This window comes from Moschus berezovskii, chromosome 7 (genome assembly GCF_049115385.1).
Source record: "Moschus berezovskii isolate FMDL1 chromosome 7, NW_MosBer_1.0, whole genome shotgun sequence".
Classification (NCBI taxonomy): domain Eukaryota; kingdom Metazoa; phylum Chordata; class Mammalia; order Artiodactyla; family Moschidae; genus Moschus; species Moschus berezovskii.
The window spans coordinates 12,301,446-12,328,250 of NC_142466.1; the positions used below are offsets into that span (position 1 = coordinate 12,301,446).

The 26,805-nt window shown below is 36.9% G+C and overlaps 1 protein-coding gene across 2 annotated transcripts in view; it reads right to left on the minus strand.

The window, feature by feature from the left end:
- GLRA3 (glycine receptor alpha 3) overlaps positions 1 to 26,805 on the minus strand; it is a 193,396-nt gene that overhangs the window by 96,283 nt on the left and 70,308 nt on the right. For both annotated transcript variants that reach the window (XM_055427827.2, XM_088837643.1), the window contains exon 4: positions 4,791 to 5,014. In XM_055427827.2, the coding sequence (XP_055283802.2) occupies positions 4,791 to 5,014 (224 nt within the window). The remainder of the gene's footprint in view (positions 1 to 4,790; positions 5,015 to 26,805) is intronic.

Below are 26,805 nucleotides of genomic sequence, written 5' to 3' on the forward strand. Positions count from 1 at the left end.
TTAGAGGAAATGTGGGCAATTTATAATGGATGGCACCATTTTCCAAGTCCATCAAGACTTGATATAAACAACTAAATAGGCATAATCGTACAGGATACAATAAAACACACACATTGTTATTTCAACAAATCTAGACACTATAATTTTGCAAAATGATTTTCCAAGCTACTTGGTGATATATTCTTGCAATTTGTGACACCCAAAATCTCTGAAATGAAACAGCACCTTATAATTAAAAACAACTTATATGTCTACAAGTTTATTTTCAAGTTAACAGGAAAAGAAGTAAATTTGATTTGTTTATAACTGTTATGGATCCCCTGATAGCCATCACAAAGCCACATCACAGAGGAGTCAAGGATCAGGACTGCAGGTTAAAAGCCTCTGTCACTTAAAATATAAGTATTTAATTCATAAGTAAAATATGCTGCTGCTGCTGCTAAGTCACTTCATAAAATATAACTCTTACTAAAAAATTCAAATAATATAAACTTACATATAGGGAAATTTATAGCTCACCTTTATTTCTACCTAAATTCTATGGTTCTTTTCCATAATTGGTTATTTTTAACAAATTGTGGGTATCCTTCTGAACTTCTTCTATGGAATTAGATATATGTGTATTTTTAATATTTTATTTTTTTCAGTTAAGAGAACAATGTTAATTTGTTTTTTGTAGCTGGAGGATAATTGCTTTACAGTGTTGTGTTAGTTTCTGCTGCACAACAACGTGAATCAGCCATATGTATTCATATATCCCTTCCCTCTTGAGCCTCCTCCCCATTTCCCCACCCCACCCCTCTAGGGCATCACAGTGCATGGAGCTGCACTCCCTATGCTATACAGCAGCTTCCACTAGCTACTCTTACTTTACACATATATAGTAAGTGTACATATGTCAGCACTGCTCTCCCAGTTTGTCCAACTCCCCCCAGATATATGTGTATTTTTACATACACTGTTATGGTTAATATATAGAATGTTTTAAACAAAAATAAGCATGAAACGTTTCTAACCTTAAGGATATTTTGAAGGCATTTTCTTATGAATACGTTTAGGTCTAGATCCTGAAGAGAATTTCATGATTTGGGGCTATCATTTTGTTCTGCCTTGTTCTCATTAGTGAATATACAGGGTCTTTTGTTGCTGTTTCAGTGTGCAGTGTGTATCTTTGTAAATGTGTCTTGTTGTACACATGAACACATAAATAACATAAATTCCTAGAAGCAGAATTGTTGGGTTGAAAGATAAATGTATTTTACATTTTTTCATAACCCAATAAATCATTTTCCCAAAGTTAATAGCAAGTATCTGCCTACAAAGGGCATTCAGTTCAGTTCAGTTCAGTCACTCAGTCGTGTCCGAATCTTTACGACCCCATGAATCACAGCACACCAGGCCTCCCTGTCCATCACCAACTCCCGGAGTTCACTCAAACTCATGTCCATCGAGTCGGTGATGCCATCCATCCATCTCATTCTCTGTCTCTGCCGCCCCCAATCCCTCCCAGCATCAGAGTCTTTTCCAGTGAGTCAACTTGTCGCATGAGGTGGCCAAAGTATTGGAGTTTCAGACAGCACTAAATATTACATCTCATTAATTTCTGCCAATGTAATTATAAAAAGTTTTCATTTCTTATTTGACATTTTCCCTTACACCAATGTTATAATTCCTGCTTCAACTGTCAAGCATAATTTAGAAAATTCAAGAGGAGAAGAAAAGTCTATTATATTCACTTATATTTCTGATGACAGCTTCCTTTCTTCTTTCTTGATGCGTCAATGTTTCTTCCTTTCTGTTTAGAAAACTTCCTTTAGCTCTACTTTCAGGGGAGGTCTGCCCACCTACCTGCCTGCTAAGTCACTTCAGTCATGTCGTGTCCCACTCTCTTTGCAAGGCTATGGACTGTGGCACATCAGGTTCCTCTGTCCATGGGATTCTCTAGGCCAGAATTCTGGAGTGGGTTTTGAAGTGCCTTCCTCCAAGGAATCTTCCCATCCCAGAGATCGAACTCGCATCTCTTACATCTCCGGCATTGGCAGGCGGGTTCTTTACCACTAGTGCCATGAGGGGAGAAAGCATTGGCATCCCACTCCAGTACTCTTGCCTGGAAAATCCCAAGGACAGAGGAGCCTGGTGGGCTACAGTCCATGGGGTCGCGAAGAGTCAGAACAACTATGTGACTTCACTTTCACTTTTCACTTTCATGCATTGGAGAAGGAAATGGCAACCCAGGCCAGTATTCTTGCCTGGAGAATCCCAGGGACAGAGGAGCCTGGTGGGCTGCCGTCTATGGGGTCACACAGAGTCGGACACAACTGAAGCGACTTAGCAGCAGCAGCAGCACCATGAGGTCTATTTGTGACAAATTCTCTTAGTTTTCCTTTATCCAAGAATGTCTCAATTTCCCCTTCATTCCTAAAGGATATTTTCACCAGGTGAAATGAAAGTGTTAGTCAGTCAGTCGTGTTCGACTCTTTGTGACACAGGCTCTTCTATCCATGCAATTCTCCAGGCAAGAATACTGGAGTGGGCTGCCATTTCCTTCCCAACCCAAGGATGGAACCCAGCTCTCCCACATTGCAGGCAGACTCTTTACTGACCGAGTCGCCAGGGAAGCCCTTCACCAGGTACAAAGGTCCATATAATCAAACTTATGAATTTTCCAGTAGTTATGCATGGGTGTGAGAGTTGGAGCACAGTGAAGACTGAGCACTGAAAAATTCATGCTTTTGAACTGTGGTGCTGAAGAAGACTCTTGAGAGTCCCTTGGATTGCAAGGAGATCAAACTAGTTAATCCAAAAGAAAATCAACCCTGAATATTCTGAAGTTCCAATACTTTGACCACCTGATGTGAGGAGCTTACTCACTGGAAAAGACCCTGATGAAAGGAAAGACTGAGGGCAGGAGAAGAGGATGGCAGAGGATGAGATGGTTGGATGGCATCATCAACTCAATGGAGCAAACTCCAGGAGAAAAGGAAGCCTAGTGTGCTGCAGTCTATGGAGTCGTCAAGAGTCAGACACAGCTGAGCAATTGAACAACAAGATTCTAGGGATACCAGTTCCTTTCTTTCAGCACTTGAAAAATGCATGTCTTCTTTTTGGTTTCTAAGATTTCTGATCAGAAATTAGTTATCATTTCAATTGTTCTTCCCCTACAGGTAAGGTTTTGTTGCTCTCAATATTATCAGTATTTTTATTTAGTTTTCAGAAGTTTGCATGTGATGTGTTTTGGTATTAATATCTTTGGGATTTAGGAAGTATCTTGAATTCGTAGATCTATGCCTTTTTCAAAATATATACGTTTCAGCCATTAATTCCTTTAATATTTTTTGTAACTCTATACCTTATTCTCTGTCTCCATCTGAGGCTCCAATGACATGAATGTTAGATCATTTGTTATACTGCCACAGGTCCCTGAGGCTCTGTCCTCCACTGGCCCCCAATCTCTCATTTCTCTGTTGTTTAGAATGTGTAATTTTATTATTCTTAGAGTTCACTGGTTCTTTCCTCTTTTCACATGAAATAAAAAAATATGAAAATCATGTATATTGGGATAAGGAATTAGCATGATTTACAAAATAAATTTGTATAAAAATGTTTTCAAAATCACTAAGGTACTAAGATTAAATTTTCATTCCTGTTATTTCTATTTTATATTATTTCATGGAAAAAATAACAACTACCCCTGATATTGGGCGGATGAACTCAAAATCAAATATACCCATTCCTGGTGAGAAGAAAAGTTTAAAAATAGAAAATAAAGAAGTAAAAATCTAAGGAATTATCTTTCAGGCTATAGATCCAATGCCTAGATTACCTTAATGCTTTTAAAATATGTTACTAGTGATACACATATTTTTGAAGCAATTGCCTATTGCTATAAATAGAGTATATTGTCTCTTCTAAGAAATATGATATGAATTCTGATCCTAACCTTCTGTTCTTTTATAAAAAATTAACTAAGTGACTAAAAATAATTATGGAAAATCAAGATAAATTAAGAGAAATTTAAGATAAATTAATTTAAGAAAATTGAGATAAATTAAGATAAAAGTAAAATAAATAAGTCATTCATTTTATTTTAGAATTTTTTCAGATGGAGCACAATTCTTCAAGTAGATTAGTGTAAGTGTCTATTTACTGAATTTATACGTATTTGATATTAGGTATAAATAGCAAAGCTGAATTTGAATGAGTTCCAAAGTTCAACTGTCAAGAAATGTTACTATTAATGTTTATATTTTGATATTATTGCTATGTTTTGGTATTAGCTTTGAAAGGCTACATGGTCTTCTGAGAAATGTATAGTAAATAACTAAAATGTAAATTAGATCTTTTTCTAAAGATTGACCACAGAAGTTCAAGGACATCTTTAAAAAATACATACACCTGATAAATAATTTATGGGAAATGGATCCCAGAGAAGCAAACCTAAATATTACCTCATGTATAAATATTTAAAGAAAGTATGCACACATAAAAATGTAATCACAACATATGATTCAAACTACATTCAATTTACCTTTAAACCACACACCAATTTGGCTGATGTAAGAACCTGGGCCATTTATTTTAAAAAGTGGATTTCCAAGAATTACTCATATAGTTCCTGGATCTGTAACTTGGTGTCTTAATGTTGATTAAATATATATATGGGAAATGGTATATCATAGGAACTTAAGTGGAACAATGAAAGCACTTACTCAAACATTTCAAAACACTCACTAAAAGCTAAAAAACAAACAAACAAACAAACCACTACTCTGTTTCACTGGAATGCTCACCTTATTGAATAAAGAACGTTCCCATTCTTGAAAATTCTTAACAATTTGTTGTCTGTAGTCACTTCATGAAAGTTGGCTCCCTTTTCATTGGCAAAGAACAAATCAGGTTTCCAAATGGAATCCAACATGGAAGGGTCTAGGTCTAAGGAGTCATCGGGGTATTCACTATATGCAAGACGCGGGTCATTCCATTTCTGACGAAGAAAAATATTCACTCTGTAATCCTGTGACAAAAGAAAGAGGGGGAAAGGCCTGTTTTTAAAAGCTTAGAATTGTATGTGTTAGTCTTTCGGCTTCTCTGAATTATAGCAAAAACTGCTGACATCCTTGTGAGATTTCCATACCCCTCAATCCTCAGTCATTACCACCAAGAGTCTCTAGTTCTGAGGTTTTGCCCATGTTTCTACATGCCGCCAAAGAAAAGGCTACAGAAGAGCATACTTTTATCAGCTTATATTTTGCTGTTCCATTCAAATTTTACTCTCTTGAATAAAATACTGAATTGCTATTGGACTCGCAGAATAAAATATTTTAGAATCACTTCTTTTAGTATGTATCCATTAGCATCCAGAATGCATTTAGTAAAATTTTCTTGAAAGCTGCCTATTTTGTAAAAATAAACATACGTACTTTTAAAAATAAAGCCCCATTTTCTCATATTTAATATATCACAAAGGTTCTATGAAACTGGTGAAGTGGTAAAAATAAAAGGTTGTTTTAGAATAATAAAGGAACGTTATTGCCAGTAACCCTTTAAGATTTGACTTGTGAGATTTCCCGATAAGATCTTTCATAGTTATTAATGAAAGAAAAGTCAAAGATTCCATTCAAATTCTTGCTTACAGTTTCCAGACTAAGGTTCAGTTCAGTTCAGTGGCTCAGTCGTGTCTGACTCTTTGCAACCCCATGAACCAGGCCTCCCTGTCCATCACCAATTCCTGGAGTTTACCCAGACTCATGTCCATCGAGTCGGTGATGCCCATCCAACCATCATATCCTCTGTCATCCCCTTTTCCTCCTGCCCTCAATCTTTCCCAGCATCAGGGTGTTTTCAAATGAGCCAGTTCTCCACATCAGGTGGCCAAAGTATTGGAGTTTCAGCTTCAGCATCAGTCCTTCCAATGAACACCCAGGACTGATCTCCTTTAGGATGGACTGGTTGGATCTCCTTGCAGTCCAAGGGACTCTCAAGAGTCTTCTCCAACACCACAGTTCAAAAGCAACAATTCTTTGGCGCTCAGCTTTCTTTATAGTCCAACTCTTACAGCCATACATGACCACTGGAAAAACCATAGCCTTGACTAAGGTATAGTGTGACAAAGATTGACAGCCATGTGCTTGTGTTGTATTTTTACACAGTATGTAAGTACTATCTGCTGCTGCTGCTGCTAAGTCGCTTCAGTCATGTCCAACTCCGTGCGACCCCATGGATGGCAGCCCACCAGGCTCCCCCGTCCCTGGGATTCTCCAGGCAAGAACACTGGAGTGGGTTGCCATTTCCTTCTCCAATGCATGAAAGTGAAAAGTGAAAGTGAAGTCGCTCAGTCGTGTCCGACTCTTAGCGACCCCATGGACCACAGCCTACCAGGCTTCTCCGCCCATGGGATTTTCCAGGCAAGAGTACTGAAATGGGTTGCCATTGCCTTCTCCAAAGTACTATCTATGACTATAAAATTTTGAAATGAGCAAACAAACATGCAGACTTAGTACAAGCATAAGTAAAATGAAGATTTTTAAGAAAGCTTCATTTCCATGGAAAATTGCTAAGGCTGGAGATATTCAGAGAAACTGAATATCTGTTTTCATCTATTTTATCCAAATTACCAGTAATCAGAATTGAGTAACCAATCAGAAAAAAATGTTTCCATAATATTAAACCCAAAGATTGCTTATCTTGCAATGAGGTCAAATTCAGAGTTTGAAATGCATGTTACAAATATATATGTTCCCTTGATCATTATTTTTGCACTGGGACTCATATTCTAACTTCAACTGAGGTTACACACCAGATCGTATTTTTCTGCTTTCTAGTTGCTCCACGTATCTTCCAAACTGACAACAGAGCAGAGATCACATCAACTTTCTACCACAAAAATCACACTGATGTGGAAATCTCACAAGCCACAAGGATGGGTCATCCTCCCCTATCACAGGGCTCAGAGTCCAAGAAGTACAGTTTCATGGCTGGTGGTCAGTTCCCATATCCCCCACTGTCCTGTAACCTGTGCCTCCACCCTAACTACCACCAAACGCATCAGTGATGAGACTAGAGTCAGTTTGCCTCTGCCTGATCTATAGGGAAAGACTAAAACAAGACAAGTTATGATGATATCTGCCAGGAAAAATAACTGATTATTCCTTTAAGACTGATTCATAAGACATTTTTTTAAAAGCTGATGTATTTTTATACTGTAACTAATTTATTGACGGAGTACTCTCCGATGCTAAGAATACTTTCAAGCTGCAGTGTATGTGATAAGGTGGCACTAGTGGTAAAGAACCCACCTGCCAATGCAGGAAACTTAAGAGACACAGATTTAATCCCTGGGTCAAGAATATTCCCCTGGAGAAGGGCATGGCAACCCACTCTAGTATTCTTGCCTGGAGAATCCCATGGACAGAAGAGCCTGGAGGGCTATAGTCTATGGGGTCGCAAAGAGTCAGACATTACTGAAGCAACTTAGCCTGCCCGTATGTGATAAAATTTGGTTGCCTCTCATCTTTATGTGATTGACTTAGTGATAAATTTGATACATACAATCATAGATTCTTCCAGAAACACTTTTTGCTCCAAGAATGAGCTGGAAAAAAAAAGACATCAAGTAGCCTTCAGTTTGTTCGTAAATCACACAAGGAAAACGTCAACTGTCATGTCACCACAGCCAAATGTTTTCCTATATCCAGTGTGCTCCTTCTTTGAATAACCAGAACTATATTTGTTTTCCTTACATGTCTAGGTCTATGGTTTAGAGCCAGAGTCCAAAGTATAACTGAAAAATGACCATTTCCTGAAAACCCAGAAACTTAGGTATTAACAGTCCACACAGTTTAGGTTTTGACCTGCTGCAAATGAACATTGTGATGGGAAGCTTCCCTATCAAATAATCAACTTCAGCTTTTTGAAAATAAACTTTTAAGCCCAACTCCTCAAGCCAACATATCCCATCTATGCTCAGCAACCTATTATATTAATTATTTTTGATTTCTGAAAGGAAGTGGAAGTGTAGTCTCTCAGTCATGTCCAACTCTTTGCAACCCCATGAACTGTAGCCCGCCAGCTCCTCTTGTCCATGGAATTCTCCAGGTAGGAATACTGGAATGGATTGTGATTCCCTTTTCCAGAGGATCTTCCCAACTCAGCGATCCAACCCAGGTCTCCCACATTGCAGGTAGATTCTTTATTGTCCGAGCCACCAGAGAATCCCTTTTGAATCCTGGTTATATGTGAAAATGTGCCAAGACAAGGGTATAAAACAACATATTCAAATAACACCACTCTAAAAGAAGAGTAACTCAACTTGTTATCCATATAACCCAACTTGAAATAAATTGCTTGTAACAAAAGATCATAGATCAAAGAAGGAAACAGCTTTGCAAAACAGAGACAAATAAATGTGTATGCAACCTATGGAGAAAAAAAAAAAACAAAACGTTAAATGGACTTACTTAAGTTTAAAAATTCAGTCATTCCTTGGATATACTTAAAGACTAAGTATCTTTGTTTTGGGTGGTTTTCTGTTTTATTTATTTATTTTTATTAACAATTTTGTGTTAGTTTCAGGTGTGTTTTATTAATGGGATTTTCCCTGTTCTCCTGGCTCTGCTTCTATAAGGGAGAAAATGTAGAAAGGTCATTCCATTCTGTTCCGTCGCTCAGTCGTGTCCGACTCTTTGCGACCCCCTGGACTGTAGCCGACCAGGCTTCTCTGTCCATGGGATTCTCCAGGCAAGAATACCGGAGTGGGTTACCGTTTCCTTCTCCAAAAAAGAAAGGTCATATGTGAGTTTAAAACAAAAAAATGAGATCATGAGAGCAAAATCAATATTTTCATCTCACATTTCTAAAATCTACCCATTTATTAAATTCATTCCTAAGGCAGCTGAATTGACATTTACATACCTGGAATCATATCTTAGGACAGAGACATTAATGACGCTTTTTCCCTAGAAATGCCTTTTGTAGTAATATATATCGGAGAAGGCAATGGCACCCCACTCCAGTACTCTTGCCTGGAAAATCCCATGGATGGAGGAGGCTGGTCGGCTGCAGTCTATGGCGACACGAAGAGTCGGACACAACTGAGTGACTTCACTTTAACTTTTCACTTTCATGCATTGGAGAAGGAAATGGCAACCCACTCCATTGTTCTTGCCTGGAGAATCCCAGGGATGCGGGAGCCTGGTGGGCTGCCGTCTGTGGGGTCGCACAGAGTCAGACACGACTGAAGCGACTTAGCAGCAGCAGCAGTAATATATATATGCTTGCAAACTCTTCCAAAGTTAATTTTATTTTTTCATCATTTTGCACGTTATATAATTAATGAGTTATTTCTAAATGTTATACCAGTGTATTAATCTTTACACAATAGTGATAGAAACATAATCATTATTTCATAAATAATGAGTTCAAATTTATTATTACTATTAGAATAGATTGTATCATGTTATTCTAACTACTTTAAATTAATTGCGCAGGAAAGTATTCTATTGACCAAGTAAAATTATATACCATATTGGCATTTGAAAATAAGCATCCATTAAAATGTGGTTTAAATTCCATATGTATGTCACACAGTAAATAATTATAGAATCACACTACACTTTCTCTCCTAGCATTTGAAATCTTACATTACAAGATACAAGTACTAGTAATTCTATTAGGCAAATATTATAATGATTAATACACTAGGCTCAGAAGTAAATCTTCTTGTTATCAAATGTCATGTGATATGAATCGCCAGTCCACTTTCGATGCATGATACAGGATGCTCAAGGCTGGTGTACTGGGATGAACCAGAGGGATGGGATGGGGAGGGAGGTGGGAGGGGCATTCAAGACGGGGAACACATGTACACCCAGGGCGGATTCATGTCAATGTATGGCAAAACCAATACAATGATGTAAAGTAATTAGCCTCCAATTAAAATAAATAAATTTAAAAAATAAAAATTAAATTAAAAAAAATAAAAACCAGAAAAAAAAAGTCAGCTCTCCCAGCAAATAGCTTTCTTTTTCTAAACTAATTTTTACTGGAGTATGATTGCTTTACAGTGTTGTGTTAGTTTCTGCTGTATAGCAAAGTGAATCAGCTATACGTATACATATATCCCCTCTTTTCTGTATTTCCTTCCCATTTTAGTCACAACAAAGCCCTGAGTAGAGTTCCCTGAGCTATACAGTAGATTCTCATTAGTTACCTATTTTATACATAGTAGTGCACACAGAGTCGGACACAACTGAAGTGACTTAGCAGCAGCAGCAGCAGCAGTGTATATATGTCAATCCCAATCTCCCAATTCATGCCACCCACCTCTTCCCTTCCCCCCTTGGTGTCCATATGTTTTTTCTCTACATCTCTGTCTCTATTTCTGTTTTGCAAAGAAGATCATCTATACCATTTTTCTATATTCCACATATATGCGATATTTGTTTCATATACAATATTTGTTTTTACTTTCTGACTTACTTCACTCTCTATAACAGCCTCGAGGTCCAGCCATGTTTCTGCAAATGATAATGTAGTACATATATACAATGGACTATTACTCAGCCATACAAGGAATGAAATCTAGTGAATAGCTTTCTATTCTCCCTGTGCCTTGTTTGATCAACGGTGAGACAGGGATGATTATAACACCACTTCCTCTGATAGGGCTCTTGTGAGCACTGGATTGATCTACATGAAGTACTTGGAACCACATTCACTAAATGTTAGACTCTCAAAATTAACAGCCATAGTAAATAGAAATTTGCTTGTATTTTCTGTCTAAATTAGTTTTGAAGTACCAGCAGCATTTTTATTTGAATTTGGGATAGCTGAATTTGCCATGGAAGAATATGGGATGGATAACCGTAATGCTGAAATCTGGTGAATAATATCTTTGAAAATTTGCAAGACTATTATGATAAACACCATTAACTTTTGTATTTCAACATTTCTGTATTTTTATATTTTCTGTGTTTATTCCATTGCCCCTCCACCCCCTTTATATATAAAATACATGCATATACACGTATTAAATTTGTTTTGAGTATATAAGGCCCTTTCCCATCACAGTAACTACACTTCACATTTCACTTTGTGCCGATGTTATACTAGGTGCTCCGTGGATTACTTCTACTATCCTCAGAGCAAATCTATAAAGTAAGTGTTATTAAGTGTACTTAACTTCACAGGTATGAAGAACAGAACAAAGACACATTAAGTAACTTCAGCAGGATTACAGACCTATCAATGGCAGAGCTGTAATTCAGGCCCAGAAGTTGTGTTTCCAGAGTTTTAACAATGTACTTACTGACCGTGTGATCCACAGCCATTCATGATTCCCCTGTATGCAAATCAAACATTTTATAAACAAATACAGATTCTGGTCTATGTGGTTAATGGTGAGGATTTTTTGGTAAGGAATTTGGGGATTTACTGTTCAACATGCTCTCTGATGGGAAATTGCAAGCACTAAATCTAAGTGTGCCCAGACTAAATAATAGTTGCCACGCTGTCATTTCTCCATAAAGATACACTGGTGGGAGAACAAATTTAGTAGAAAACATAACCCTATGTATTAGATCAGCTAAAATGACATATAGAATATTATTTTCATCTTTTGCCTTCAGTTTAGTTCAGTCGTTCAATCATGTCCAACTCTTTGCGACCCCATGAATCGCAGCACGCCAGGCCTCCCTGTCCATCACCAACTCCCGGAGTGCACTCAGACTCACGTGCATCGAGTTGGTGATGCCATCCAGCCATCTCATCCTCTGTCATTCCCTTCTCCTCCTGCCCCCAATCCCTCCCAGCATCAGAGTCTTTTCTAATGAGTCAACTCTTCACATGAGGTGGCCAAAGTATTGGAGTTTCAGCTTTAGCATCAGTTCTTCCAATGAACACCCAGGACTCATCTCCTTTAGGATGGACTGGTTGAATCTCCTTGCAGTTCAAGGGACTCGCAAGAGTCTTCTCCAGCACCACAGTTCAAAAGTATCAATTCTTCAATGCTCAGCTTTCTTCACAGTCCACTCTCACATCCATACATGACCACTGGAAAAACCATAGCCTTGACTAGACAGACCTTTGTTAGCAAAGTAATATCTCTGCTTTTCAATATGCTATCTAGGTTAGTCATAACTTTCCTTCCAAGGAGTAAACATCTTTTGCCTTTATAGGGATGTTTATGATTGCTAGCAACTAACTGAAATGACCAATTAGAAAAAAAAAAATAGTAGAGAGAATAGCCTAATGTTAACAAAGCAAGTTTAGTGCTTCTCTTTCCTTTGATCCATAATTCAGTTCATTTTTAAATTCCCTGGTGCTTCAGGAAATTTCTAACCCAGCAACTAAGCCTGCCCCAATCCTTCCCTGCCTTCCTTCTCTACTCCTGTTTCTGCGTCTCTGTCTCCTCCTTCAACTTTCTCCTCCTGCCCCTCACTCACACACACGCACATGGCACACCCAACCTTACTACCTCTTTAGGACCTGCTGCCAAGTTTCTGTTTTGTTGTTGTGTGCAGGTGTTTCTACATTGTATTGTTACAAATCAAAAAAAAAAAAATGTCAACAATGTTGATAACTCCATACCTTTGCTTTCTTTCTTTTCCTTTTCCTGCAAACTGTCACACAGTTGAAATTCTATCCTACCTGCACTTTTGCATCTTTCATTTCATGTAATGTATTTTAGCATTTCTTGGTATTCTTCTTATTCATCATTCCACTGGCTATATGATGCACTTTTTTTACACAAATACTTTTTCATAAGATTGAATAGAATCTAGTGCATATGGAATTATGCAATTTGTGAAAAAACTTAAGTGCTCATTTATTTTCAATAGACAAATTTTTGCTTTATGTCTCAATAAATCTGAGCAAGAATTAGTGTAAAATACTTATAAAGAATATGTGGAGCATATTACCAGAAGATAATATTTCTGAGAAGAAAGCATTTAAATGAGAAATTAATATCAAAGACAATTAAAAACTCCATGTATTTGGAAATTAAATGATCACTTTTAAACGATGGGTTCATCTAAGAAGCCATAACAAGGAAAATTAGAAAATATTTGTAACAGAATAAAAATGAAAAAAGAATTTATCAGAATTTGTTGCATGCAGATGAAGCTGCCCAATGCAACTAAATACAGTGTGGAATCTTGAATAAGGTATGAAAACAAATAATGGACACTAGCATAAAATTTTGTGAAATTTGAATAAAATCTGTACTTTAGTTAATAATACTGTATCACATATTAATTTCCTGGGCTTTTTTAAAACAACATAGTATTGTTTTAAATTAGAAGCTTCAAATCTTATTCAAAAAATTTTTAAATAAAAAAATTACTTTTTGTAAACAAAAAGGTTTTTAAAAAGCTAAAATAATATGCTTTCTACACTTTTAGCAGTAATATTAAATGCCAAAGTAAATGGAACTGTATCAAAGCTTTCAGTGAATATAAATTGGAAATCTAGCATTCTGTTCATACTTGTGGTTGTAGTTGTGGTTTAGTTGCTAAGTTGTATCTGACTCTTGCAGCCCCACAGACTGTAGCCCATCAGGCTCCTCTGTCCATGGGATTCTCCAGCAAGAATACTGGAGTGGGTTGCCATTTCCTTCTCCACTGTTCATACTTAGTCTAACTTTACTGAAGCTTTCAATGGCTAAGTCAAAGATCTCTCTTGGTAAAAGTCACTTTGCATTTAAAAATATGTGGGTTATTCTCAAATATCTTTTGATATTGATTTTTAACACAATTCCACAGAGATAAGAGAACAGACTCTGTATGATTTCAATACCTTTAAACCATGAAATTTTTGCACCTTGTTTTATGTCCCTGGATATGTTCCAGTGTCTCCTGGTATATAATCAATGGGAACTTGAATAGAATTTGTATCCTGCTATTGTGTGAAAACTGTATAAATCTTATACATGTTGAAAATAAGAAATATTTCTAAAACAAGACTTTGAAAATGATATTGTAAAAATAATCATCACAAAATAGAACAAGAAACACCAAACAGGGTATTTGTTTCTGAATCACTTGAATATTTCCCAAATGACTGTAAAACTTATCATCTAAAATTGGGTTTATAGTGGCAATTATCACTGCCTTTCTTAGTTATAATTTGATTTAATGAAATTGGCTTGACAAATTATACATTCACATATTAAATTTTGAAAAGGATGTTCTTTCCCAGGTTAAAGAGCTCAGTTGCTATACCTATTTTTGAAGCTATTGATGATGTTATCATAGATGTTGTTAGGAAGTGGTACTTAGTTTGATTAAACTATTGGAAATTTATTTTACATTCATGTAATTTTTAACTTGATAAAAATTTTGCCCCAGCATATAATTATTCAGTTACTTTCTGCATAAAGTAAAATGTGAATACTGAACGGTACATACATGTATTTGAGCATGTGTATGTTGAAAAGTTGAGACGGAATATATTTATTTTCTGTATGTTGAAAAGTTGAGATAGAATATAAAAAGATCTTAATAACCCAGATAATGATAATGGTGTGATCACTCACCTACAGCCAGACACAAGACTGTAAAGTCAAGTGGGCCTTAGGAAGCATCACTACAAACAAAGCTAGTGGAGGTGATGGCACTACAGTTGAGCTATTTCAAATCCTCAAAGATGATGCGGTGAAAGTGCTGCACTCAATATGCCAGCAAATTTGGAAAACTCGGCAGTGGTCATGGGACTGGAAAAGCTCAGTTTTCATTCCAATCCCAAAGAAAGACAATGCTAAAGAATGCTCAAACTACTGCACAATTGCACTCATCTCACACACTAGCAAAGTAATGCTCAAAATTCTCCAAGCCAAGCTTCAACAGTATGTGAACTGAGAACTTCCAGATGTTCAAGCTGGATTTAGAAAAGGCAGAGGAATGAAAGCTCAAATGGCCAATATCTGCTGGATCAGATAAAAAGCAAGACAGTTCTAGAAAAACATCTATTTCTGCTTTATTGACTATGGCAAGGCTTTTGATTATGTGCATCACAACAAACTGTGGAAAATTCTTCAGGAGATGGGAATACCAGACCACATTACCTGCCTCCTGAGGAACCTGTATGCAGGTCAAGAAGCAGCAGTCAGAACCAGACATGGAACAACAAACTGGCTCCAAAATTGGGAAAGAAGTCCATCAAGGCTGAATACTGTCACCATGCTTATTTAACTTATATTCAGAATACATCATGAGAAATGCCAGGATGGATGAAGCACAAGCTGGAATCAAGATTGCCCGAAGAAATATAAATAATCTTAGATACACACATGACACCACCTTTATGGCAGAAAGTGAAGAAGAACTAAAGAGCCTCTTGAAGTGAAAGAGGAGAATGAAAAAGATGGCTTAAAACTCAACATTCAAAAAACTAAGATCATGGCATCTGGTCCCATCATTTTATGGCAAATAGAAGGGTAAACAATGGAAATAGTGATAGACTTTACTTTCGTGGGCTCCAATATCACTGCAGATGGTGATGCAACCATGAAATTAAAAGACACTTGCTCCTTGGAAGAAAATCTATGATGAATCTAGACAGCATATTAAAAAGCAGAGACATTACTTTGCTGACAAAGTTCCATCTAATCAAAGCTATGGTTTTTCCAGTATTCATATATGGATGTGAGAGTTAGGCCATAAAGAAAGCTGAATGCCAAAGAATTTATGCTTTTGAACTGTGGTGTTGGAGAACACTCTTGAGAGTCCCTTGGACTGCAAGGAGATCAAACCAGTCCATCCTAAAGGAAATCAGTCCTGAGTATTCATTGGAAGGACTGAGGGTGAAGCTGAAGCTCCAATACTTTCGCCACCTTTTGGGAAGAGATGACTCATTGGAAAAGACCCTGATGCTGGGAAAGATTGAAGGTAGGAGGTGAAGGGGACGACAGAGGATGAGATGGTTGGAGGGCATCACTGACTTAGTGGACATGAGTTTGAGCAAGCTCCAGGAGTTGGTGATGGACAGGGAAGCCTGGCATGCTGCAGTTCATGGAATCACAAAGAGTCGGACACAATGGAGCGACTGAACTGAACTGATGTTGGAAAAAAGTTGAGGTAGAATATATTTACTTTAGCCAAAAACTCAACAGAATTTATTCAAGTTAAAATGTTAAAAGATAAAAGATTTAGAGTTGTCCAATAAACATTTATTTATCATGTATTGCTAGCCTGGTACTTAGTTAAGTGCTGATGATACGATATTGAAAGATAATGTCTGCTCTCAATTTGTTCCCTCTATTATAAAAGACAAACTGTAAACATAATTTTTTTCATTAAAAGTGCTATGTTGCAGTGCATAGCAAGCTATGGAAACATAGGGAAGAGACAACTATTTTATTATGACAATATTTTACTGAAGATGAAAACAGACATGAGTATGCTTGGACTTCAGTTGGAATACTATATCAAGAATAGAAAATAAACATATAAAATGCCTTTTAAGAAATAAAAGATAAAGTTGATAATAGGAAGCTATAATACCAGATATATTTTTAAAATAATCAAGTAGAATAATAAATTAATGAAAATATACAACTGTTGAAATTAAAGATATAGTGAATATGTAAAAGCATGTAAGAATCAGTTGAAAATAGAATTTGAATTGAATCTACAGCTAAAGAAATATCCCACATTAAAATAGACAGAAAATAGTTTGTTAGTTGAGGTGAAGCAGGGAGTGATATGAATTTTGGGTAAAAATAAATATCCAAAAATCTTTGTGATGATGGTTGCACAACTGTGTGAATACCAAAAATCACTTAAGTCTATACAATTTTAGCTAGATTAATTGTCTGGCATGTGTACAGCAAGCACTTATCACCTATACTGGAAAATACTTAGACTGGCAGCAGACTTCACAACTTTAATAATGAAATTCACAATACAATGAGTCGATTTACTCAAAATACTAAGAGGAAATTATAGTTAACTTTGAATAGTGTACTCAGTAATATAATCTCATAATTGAAGGTGAGTCAGTAAGAAAAATGCAGTTTAATCTTGAACATTTACAAAATGGACTTCTAATTAATTTACTTTAAAAAGACAGTACAAAATCCACAGAATTCTGTTCTGAAATGCAAAAAGAAATGATGAATGAGAACTGGATATAAATTTGACTGCTGCTAAGTCACTTCAGTCGTGTCCGACTCTGTGTGACCCCATAGATGGAAGCCCACCAGGCTCCCCCATCCCTGGGATTCTCCAGGCAAGAACACTGGAGTGGGTTGCCATTTCCTTCTCCAATGTGTGAAAGTGAAAGTGAAGTCGCTCAGTTGTGTCCGACCCTTAGCGACCCCACGGACTGCAGCCTACCAGGCTCCTCCATCCATGGGATTTTCTAGGCAAGAGTACTGGAGTGGCTTGCCATTGCCTTCTCCGAAATTTGACTAGTCTTTGAATTTATGGGGTTCAAATGAACTGAAAATTAGGAGATCAATCCTGGGTGTTCATTGAAAGGACTGATGCTAAAGCTGAAACTCCAATACTTTGGCCACCTCATGCGAAGAGTTGACTCACTGGAAAAGACTCTGATGCTGGGAGGGATTGGGAGCGGGAGGAGAAGGGGACGACCAAGAATGAGATGGCTGGATGGCATCACCGACTCTGTGGACATGAGTTTGAGTGAACTCCGGGAGTTGGTGATGGACAGGGAGGCCTGGCTTGCTGTGATTCATGGGGTCGCGGAGAGTCGGACACGACTGAGCAACTGAACTGAACTGAACAAAAGACTAAAATCATATGTAGAGATACCTCTAAAATATGTTAAACTCTTTCATGCAGACCATTTCATAATTTCTTGACAATGTAAATATTTAAATGGAGAGAGATGCCATGATTATACAAAAAAAGATTAAATATTATGAAGTGAGCAATTCTTTCTAAATTAGTTGTTAGATCCAGTGCAACTTTTATCAAAGTCCATCAAGTTTTTTGAGGAAATTGACAAGAAAAACTTATAATTTGTATGATTATAGATTATAAGATCCAGGAATAGCCAGGACATGCTTATAAATAAAGAACAAACATAGAGAGATTTCATGTAATAGATGCTTTAAATGACTAAAATGCTGTAAGAGGTTATGATATTGGTGCAAAGATAAACTGACTACTAGGACTAAAGGAAGAGCCTGAAAACAGTCCTTATTTGACAAATAAAATAAGTTTTCAGGTGAGAGCTGGGTGCTTAATAAATGATTCTGATTATGGCAAAAAGGTCACATTCTATGTCTATATGATACCACCCAAGAAAGCAAGTTTGGGTAGATTAAAAGTTCAAGTAGAATAGTAAAACTGAAAAAATAGAAGAAAATATAGCAGAATATTTTGTGGCCTTGACAGGAGGTAGATTCTTTAATAAATTCTATGATGTCAAAATTAAGAAATTCTATTCATCAACAGTCTATTTAAGGATAATGAAAAACACAGACCACAATGGAAAAAGATATTTGCCACACTCGTAGAACTTATGATTGGCCACTGCCAGAATATAAAAGTCTCACACCAATGTATGAGAAAAAGACAAACAACTGAGTAGAATACAGTCAAAAGAAGAAATGTTTCACTGGACAGAGATCACAAATGTCCAATAAATATGTGAAAAAATGTTCAGACTCATTTGTATATAAAGATGTGCCAATTGAGATACCATTTTAACCTACTGGGTTATTAAAAATAAGTGATTTGATGATAGATTTTGGCAAAAACATAGAGCCAAATGATATATACTGCAGCTGAAAGTAGAAAAAGAGGGGGAAATTGACACTGTAATTTTTTAATTGCAAAAACTGTACTGTAAATTTGATATGTGATACTCAAGATACCAAAATTTTAGCTCTAGTATAAATCTTAAAGAAATCCTTCCACTTGTGCACCAGGTGATATTAACAAAATATTTATAGCAGAACTGTTAGTGATAGTGAAAAACAAAACAAAAACTGGAACCGATCCAAAAGTCATTGGCAGAAAAATGTATAATACATTATAATATGTCAAAAAAATCAGATACAATATAACAGTGAACATGAATTAATACTACTATTTGCAATGAGGATAAACTTTAGAAATGTTAAATTTAGTAAATAAATTAAAAGATATGTTATAGACCATTTTTGTAAAATTAAAAACCAAGCAATATCTCTCTCTCTCTCATCTACCAACCTACCTACCTACCAATCTATCTATCTGTGTCTCTACCTGTCTCTCTAATAAAACTGTGAGGGCAAAAGAATTACAAACACAAAATGATTGACACTGGTAACCTAGGGAGACCTTAGGAGAATGGAATTCAGGAAGGGTTATATGTTTAATATTGGTAATGTTTCAGTTCTGAAATTTGGTGGTGGTAGAACAGTGTGTTATTAAATTATACACTGTCACTTACATATATGATTTATGTAACTACTTACCAAAATATTAATATACGAATATGAAATTAATCACTGGAAATGCTCATTGGAACTACCATGTTAATTCAGGGTAAATACCCTACATATTGTAGTGTGTTTCCATTTATATACTTTCAGTTCAGTTCAATTGCTCAGTCATGTCCAATTCTTTGCTACCCCATGGACTGTAGCATGCCAAGCTTGCCTTTCTATCAACAACTCCTGGAGCTTGCTCAAACTCATGTCCATCAACTCGGTGATGCCATCCAACCATCTCATCCTCTGTCATCCACTTCTCCTGCCTTCAAATTTCCCAGCATTAGGGTCTTTTCTAATAAGTCAGTTCACATGAGGTGGCCAAAGTATTAGAGTTTAAGCTTCACCATCAGTCCTTCCAATGAATATTCAGGACTGATATCCTTTAGGATTGACTGGTTTAATCTCTTTGCAGTCCAAGGGATTTTAAAGAGTGATTTCCGACACCACAATTCAAAAGCATCAATTCTTTGGCACTCAGCGTATAGTCCAACTCTCACATGACTACTGGAAAACCATAGCTGACTAAATGGACTTTTGTCTGCAAAGTAATGTCTCTGCTTTTAATATGTTGTCTAGGTTCGTCCATAGCTTTTCTTCCAAGGAGCAAGCAGTTTTTAATTTCATGGCTGCAGTCACCATCTCCAGTGATTTTGGAGCCCAAGAAAATAAAAGTCTGTCACTTTTTTCATTGTTTCCCCATCTATTTGCCATGAAGTGATGGGACTGGATGCAAATTTTCATTTTCTGAATCTTGAGTTTTAAGCCAATATTTTCACTCTCCCATTTCACACTCATCAAGAGGCTCTTTGGTTCTTCTTCACTTTCTGCCATAAGGATGGTGTTATATGTGTATCTGAGGTTATTGATATTTCTCCCAGAAATCTTGATTCCAGCTTGTGCTTCATCCAGCCCAGCATTTCGCATGATGTACTTTGCATATAAGTTAAATAAGTAGGGTGACAATATTCAGCCTTGACGGACATTTTTCCCAATTTGGAACCAGTCTGTTGTTCCATGTCCAGTCCTAACTGTTGCTTCTCAACCTGCATAGATTTCTCAGGAGGCAGGTAAGATGGTCTGGTGTTCCCATCTCTTTAAAAATTTTCCACAGTTTGTTGTGATGCACACAATCAAAGACTTTGCCATAGTCAATAAAGCAGAAGTAGATGTTTTTCTAGAATTCTTTTGCTTTTTCAATAGTCCAGTGGATGTTGGCCATTCGAGTTCTGGTTCTTCCTCCTTTTCTAAACCCAGCCTGAACATTTGGAAGTTCTCAGTTCACATACTGTTGAAGCCTGGCTTGGAGAATTTTGAGCATTACTTTGCTAGTGTGTGAGATGAGTGCAATTGTGCAGTAGTTTGAACATTCTTTAGCACTGCCTTTCTTTAGGATTGGAATGAAAACTGAACTTTTCCAGTCCTGTGACCACTGCTGAGTTTTCCAAATTTGCTAGCATATTGAGTGCAGCACTTTCACCACATCATCTTTGAGGATTTGAAATAGCTCAACTGGAATTCCATCACCTCCACTAGCTTTGCTCACAGTAATGCTTCCTAAGGCCCACTTGACTTCACATTCCAGGATGTCTGGCTCTGGGTGAATGATCACACCATCATGGTTGTCTGGGTCATGAAGATCTTTACTGTATAGTTTTTCTGTGTATTCTTGCCACCTCTTCTTAATATCTTCAGCTTCTGTTTGGTCCTTACCATTTTTGTCCTTTATTGTGCCCATCTGTGCATGAAATGTTCCCTTGGTATGTCTAATTTTCTTGAAAACATCTCTAGTCTTTCCCATTCTGTTGTTTTCCTCTATTTCTTTGTGTTGATCACTGAGGAAGGCTTTTTTTTTTTTATTTTATTAGAAAACTGAAATTTACAATGTGTTTATATCACTCACTGAGTAAGTACATGGCATTTAAAAACAACATCATTACAGAAAGAAAACAAAAGTATAAAGTCTTAATACCTACGGAATATGGAAAACATTATCCACTGAGGCCTTAAATATTGTAGACTTCACATAAAAACGAAAAGCAATGAGTATACAAGTATACAGACAGTTTAAGAAGTTAGCAAGATAAACAGAATAATCATAAAGAAAAGAAAGCACCTAATACATACTAGGTAGTAATGCAATAAAAATAAAGATAAAATTGAGAGGCTCAACAGAGTCAAAGCTGCCTTAAAAAGCTTCTCTAAAAAGGGAAACACCAGGTAACAACAATCAACAAGAAAAATCTTGCAAATAAACAATATTCAAAATGGGAACTATTCATAGAAGCATTAAGAATATAAATAATAGAAACAACTTTATGCCTGTACATTCGAAGACTAGTTGTCTCATATACAGGGTTATCGTTACCGTCTTTCTAAATTCCATATATATGCGTTAATATACTGTATTGGAGTTTTTCTTTCTGGCTTGTTTCACTCTGTATAATGGGCTTCAGTTTCATCCACCTCATTAGAACTGATTCAAATGTATTCTTTTTAATTGCTAAGTAATACTCCATTGTGTATATTATCTCTCCTTGCTACTCTTTAGAACTCTGCATTCAGATGGATATAGCTTTCCTTTTCTCCTTTGCCTTTAGCTTCTCTTCTTTTCTCAACTATTTGTCAGACATCCTCGGACAACCATTTTGCCTTTTTGCATTTCTTTTTCTTGGGGATGGTCTTGATCACTGCCTCTTGTACAATGTCACGAACCTCTGTCCATAGTTCTTCAGGCACTCTATCAGATCAAATCCCTTGAAACTATTTGTCACTTCCATTATTATCATAAGGGGTTTGACTTAGGTCGTACCTGAATTGTCACCCTGCTTATTTAACTTATATGCAGAATACATCATAAGAAACGCTGGTCTGGAAGAAGCACAAGCTGGAATCAAGATTGCTGGGAGAAATATCAATAACCTCAGATATACAGATGACACCACCCTTATGGCAGAAAGGGAAGAGGAACTCAAAAGCCTCTTGATGAAAGTAAAAGAGGAGAGTGAAAAAGTTGGCTTAAAGCTCAACATTCAGAAAACTAAGATCATGGCATCCGGTCCCATCATTTCATGGCAAATAGATGGGGAAACAGTGGCTGACTTTATTTTTCTGGGCTCCAAAATCACTGAAGATGGTGACTGCAGCCATGAAATTAAAAGATGCTTACTCCTTGGAAGGAAAGTTATGACCAACCTAGACAGCATATTAAAAAGCAGAGACATTACTTTGCCAACAAAGGTCTGTCTAGTCAAGGCTTGGTTTTTCCAGTGGTCATGTATGGATGTGAGAGTTAGACTGTGAAGAAGGCTGATCACCAAAGAATCGATGCTCTTGAACTGTGGTGTTGGAGAAGACTCTTGAGAGTCCCTTGGACTGCAAGGAGATCCAACCAGTCCATTCTAAAGGAGGTCAGTCCTGTGTGTTCATTGGAAGGACTGATGTTGAACCTGAAACTCCAATACTTTGGCTACCTGATGCCAAGAGATGACTCATTGGAAAAGACCCTGATTCTGGGAAAGATTGAGGGCAGGAGGAAAAGGGGAAGACAGAGGATGAGATGGTTGGATGGCATCACTGACTTGATGGACATGGGTTTGGGTGGACTCCAGGAGTTGGTGATGGACAGGGAGCCCTGGCGTGTTGTGATTCATGGGATCGCAAAGAGTCAGACATGACTGAGCGACTGAAATGAACTGAACTGAATACCTGAATGGTCTAGTGGTTTTCCCTACTTTCTTTAAGTCTGAATTTTGCAATGAGGAGTTTTTGATCTGAGCCACAGTCAGCTTCCAGTCTTGTTTTTGCTGACTGTATATAGCTTCACCATCTTTGACTGCAAAGAATATAATCAATCTGATTTCAGTACTGACCATCTGGTGTGTGATGTCCATGTGTAGAGTCTTCTCTTGTGTTGTTGGAAGGTGTTTGCTACTCAGGGATCAAACCCAAGTCTTCCTCATTGCAGGCAGATTCTTTAGCAGTTGAGCCACAAGAGAAGCCCTTTATATACTTAATGCAATATATTTTATGATTTATAACATGTTTTTATTAGCATCTTTCTATGCACATCTTATATTATTTTGTAGGTAGAGTGGTGGCTCAAAGACATTTGAATTTCAATCCTCAGGACCAGTGAAAGCATTAACTTTATTTGGAAAAAGAGATTTTTCACATGTGACTAAGAACCTAGAGGTGAGTTATCCAAGGTGGGCTCAATGTAATCATAAGGATCCATAAGAGTGTAAAAGAGGCAGAGTCAGTGTCAGAGTGATCTAGTGTGGGAATGGGTTGGTTTAAGACGAGGGAATGGGATCATGAGCCAAAAAATGTAGGCAGGCTCCAGAAATTATAGAAGGCAAGGGTGGGGGGGTGAATTCACTCCTGCTGCTGCTAAGTCGCTTCAGTCATTTCCGACTCTGTGCGACCCCATAGACGGCAGCCCACCAGGTGCCGCCGTCCTTGGGATTCTCCAGGCAAGAACACTGGAGTGGGTTGCCATTTCCTTCTCCACTCCTAGAGCCTCCAAATCATAGCCCTTCAGAAGCTTTGATTTCAGCCCAGTAAAACCCATTTTGGACTTCTGACCTCCAGAATCATAAGAAAATACATCTTTGCTATTTTAAGCCACTAAGTATGTGGCAGTTTATTACAGCAGCATTAAGAGACAGGGATATATATATATCCCTTAAAATCCAATACATTCTCATCCTCACTTTTTGAAGACAGTTCTAGAACAAGTTTTTTTGTTTTTTGGGGGGTTTTTTGTTAGTCATTCAAGAAGGTAAGACATGTAAGTCAAAAAAAATCACTGGATTTATAGCCAAATGAAAGAAAGAACTCAGAATGCTTTCTGTTTATAAAAGTCCTAATCAGAGGCCCTAATTTCAAATAATCAGAAAATAGCTTTTCTTTCTAAAAGAAACAAGGATAAAGTGCAAACTCCCTAACAAATGTTTCTCTGGTTTAGTGTTATATTATAAGATTTTCTAATTCAGTACCTCCAACATAGGTTACCATGCTTCACAAAGTTGGAACACAATAACCAACAGTGGAATAATTGCTCCTAACATAAGCCCTTGTGGCTTGTACCATCTGCTCTAGGAACCTCACCACAAGGTGGATCGTCATTTGGCACCACTGATTCTGAAATAATGGCCCATTGGGAAAATGTTTTTCCATTCTCACTTGCTTCACCAACAGGGAAGAAAGCAGTTTCATAAGAACTCTTTTGAGGCTCAGAAAGGTTATTTCTAATCTCCCCTTGACTTCTTCATTATCCATATGTTTAGTTATACTCTAGAAAAGGGAAGAATTACTTAAAATTATAATTTTTAAGGAAACCTAATTATATACAAACCTGGAAATATACAGTTAAGGGATTGATATTCTTTGCAAAGCAGAAATAGAGACACAGATATACAGAACAAATATGTGAATACCAAAGGAGAATTAGAGGAATCGTGAGATTGGGATGGACAAATATATACTGTTGATACTATATATAAAATAGATAACTAATGAGAACTTACTTTATAGCACATAGAACTCTACTCAATGCTCTGTGGCATCCTGAATGGGAAGGAAAACCAAAAGGGAGGAGAATATATGTATACATGTAGCTGATTTACTTTGCTATACAGCAGAAAATAGCACAACATTGTAAAGCAATTTATACTCCAATAAAATTATTTAAAAAAAAAAAAAAGACTGCACAAAGTTAGTGCTTTCAAAAGTTGCTTCCTTTCAATGAAAACCAGTAATTTATGTTGTTCTTTGGTTGTAAGGTCACAAAGAAATCTTTGCCTTCATAGCTCCACAAGGCTCCGTTTATCCAGCAATGCCCTTCTGTCCCCAGGGTTCTCCTGCCTTCTTATTCTATCTCCTGGTATCTGCAAATTGTATGCCCAATGCTCAGCCTTCCCACAGACTCTGCCAGACAGTCAAGCAGAATGCTTTCTCCCCTTCACAGCAAGTCATACCAACAGATCTACAGATGGGAGAAAATGGCATCATTTCCTGCTTATATTTCTGCTGAAATCAGCCCCTGAAATGTTTGTTCACTCCACTTTATCCTATACCAAGTAGGAAGAGGAAGTTTATATGTTTCTGCTGGTTGACGTGACATGGACATAGAAATGTTGTTACTACCATTTCCATTCATGATCCCAAATTTCTATCAAAATTTACACCCAACATAAAATGTGCTCATTTGTTGTATTTCTACTTAATGTTAATCACAAAATTGGCATGTTAAAGTTAACCTAACCCTTTACATATATCAGTTCTTAATTTTCAATTTGTATATTGAATGACATGTTGGCAGTGACTTATTATTATTTATCTTCATGTCTTCCATTAAGTAATTGTTTCACTACTGGAAATATGACTTGGATTATAAAAAAATCAATGTTGGGTCTTCCCTGGTGGTCCAGTGGTTAAGACTCTGTGCTTCCACTGCAGGGGGCCTGGGTTCCATCCCTGGTTGGGGAACTAAGTTCATGCAAGACTCATGATGCAGTCAAAAAACAAACAAAAAGATCAAATTCTCCTGGAAAATGAACTATCATTTGGTCTTCAGAACATCCTATTGTCAATCAACACTTTAAGAGCTCCTCAAATCAAGCAAGAAATTCTAAGGACCCTCTAACAGGAAGAATACTTTTCCGAGGATAGTTGAAGGACACTTCACAGTCTAAAATATGGGTAACAGAACCACAGAATAATAATTTTCTGAAGATCCTCCATGTTTCCTTGAACATCTAATGTAAACTATATTTTATGTGTATTTTTCATTAAATTGTAGTCAAATAATATAATGTTTAACATCAACGACATGTAGTGCATTCACAATATAGTGTAACCATCACTCTATCTAGTTCCAGAAAACTCTGGGTCCACTAAGGGGTCACTTGTCCTCTTCCTTCCCTCCAGTGACCACTAACCTGTTTTCTGTGTCTACAGCTCTGCCTACTCTGAAGACGTCATACTAATGGAATTATACAACATATGGTCTTTTGCATCTGGTTTCTTTCACTCAGCATAATAGTCCCATGGTTTGTTATATGGGTGTTTTAAAGTGTGTTTAAAAATACATAGAAATAATCTGTTTAATTTACAGAAACCTGCAGAATCTCATTGAGATAATTATATTTGCAAGGTGATATAACTTTAAAGATATAAATGTTTTTGGAAATGAATGCCATATATATATATATATCCACAATCAACATAAAAGATGAAAACAGTAGCTGTGTAAACTGAATGATTACTAACTTTCAGGCTTGAAACTAGATGCCTTAAATAAAATTTATAATCGAAAATAAATACTGATTAAAATCTGCCTTGCATACAAGTCTTCCGGA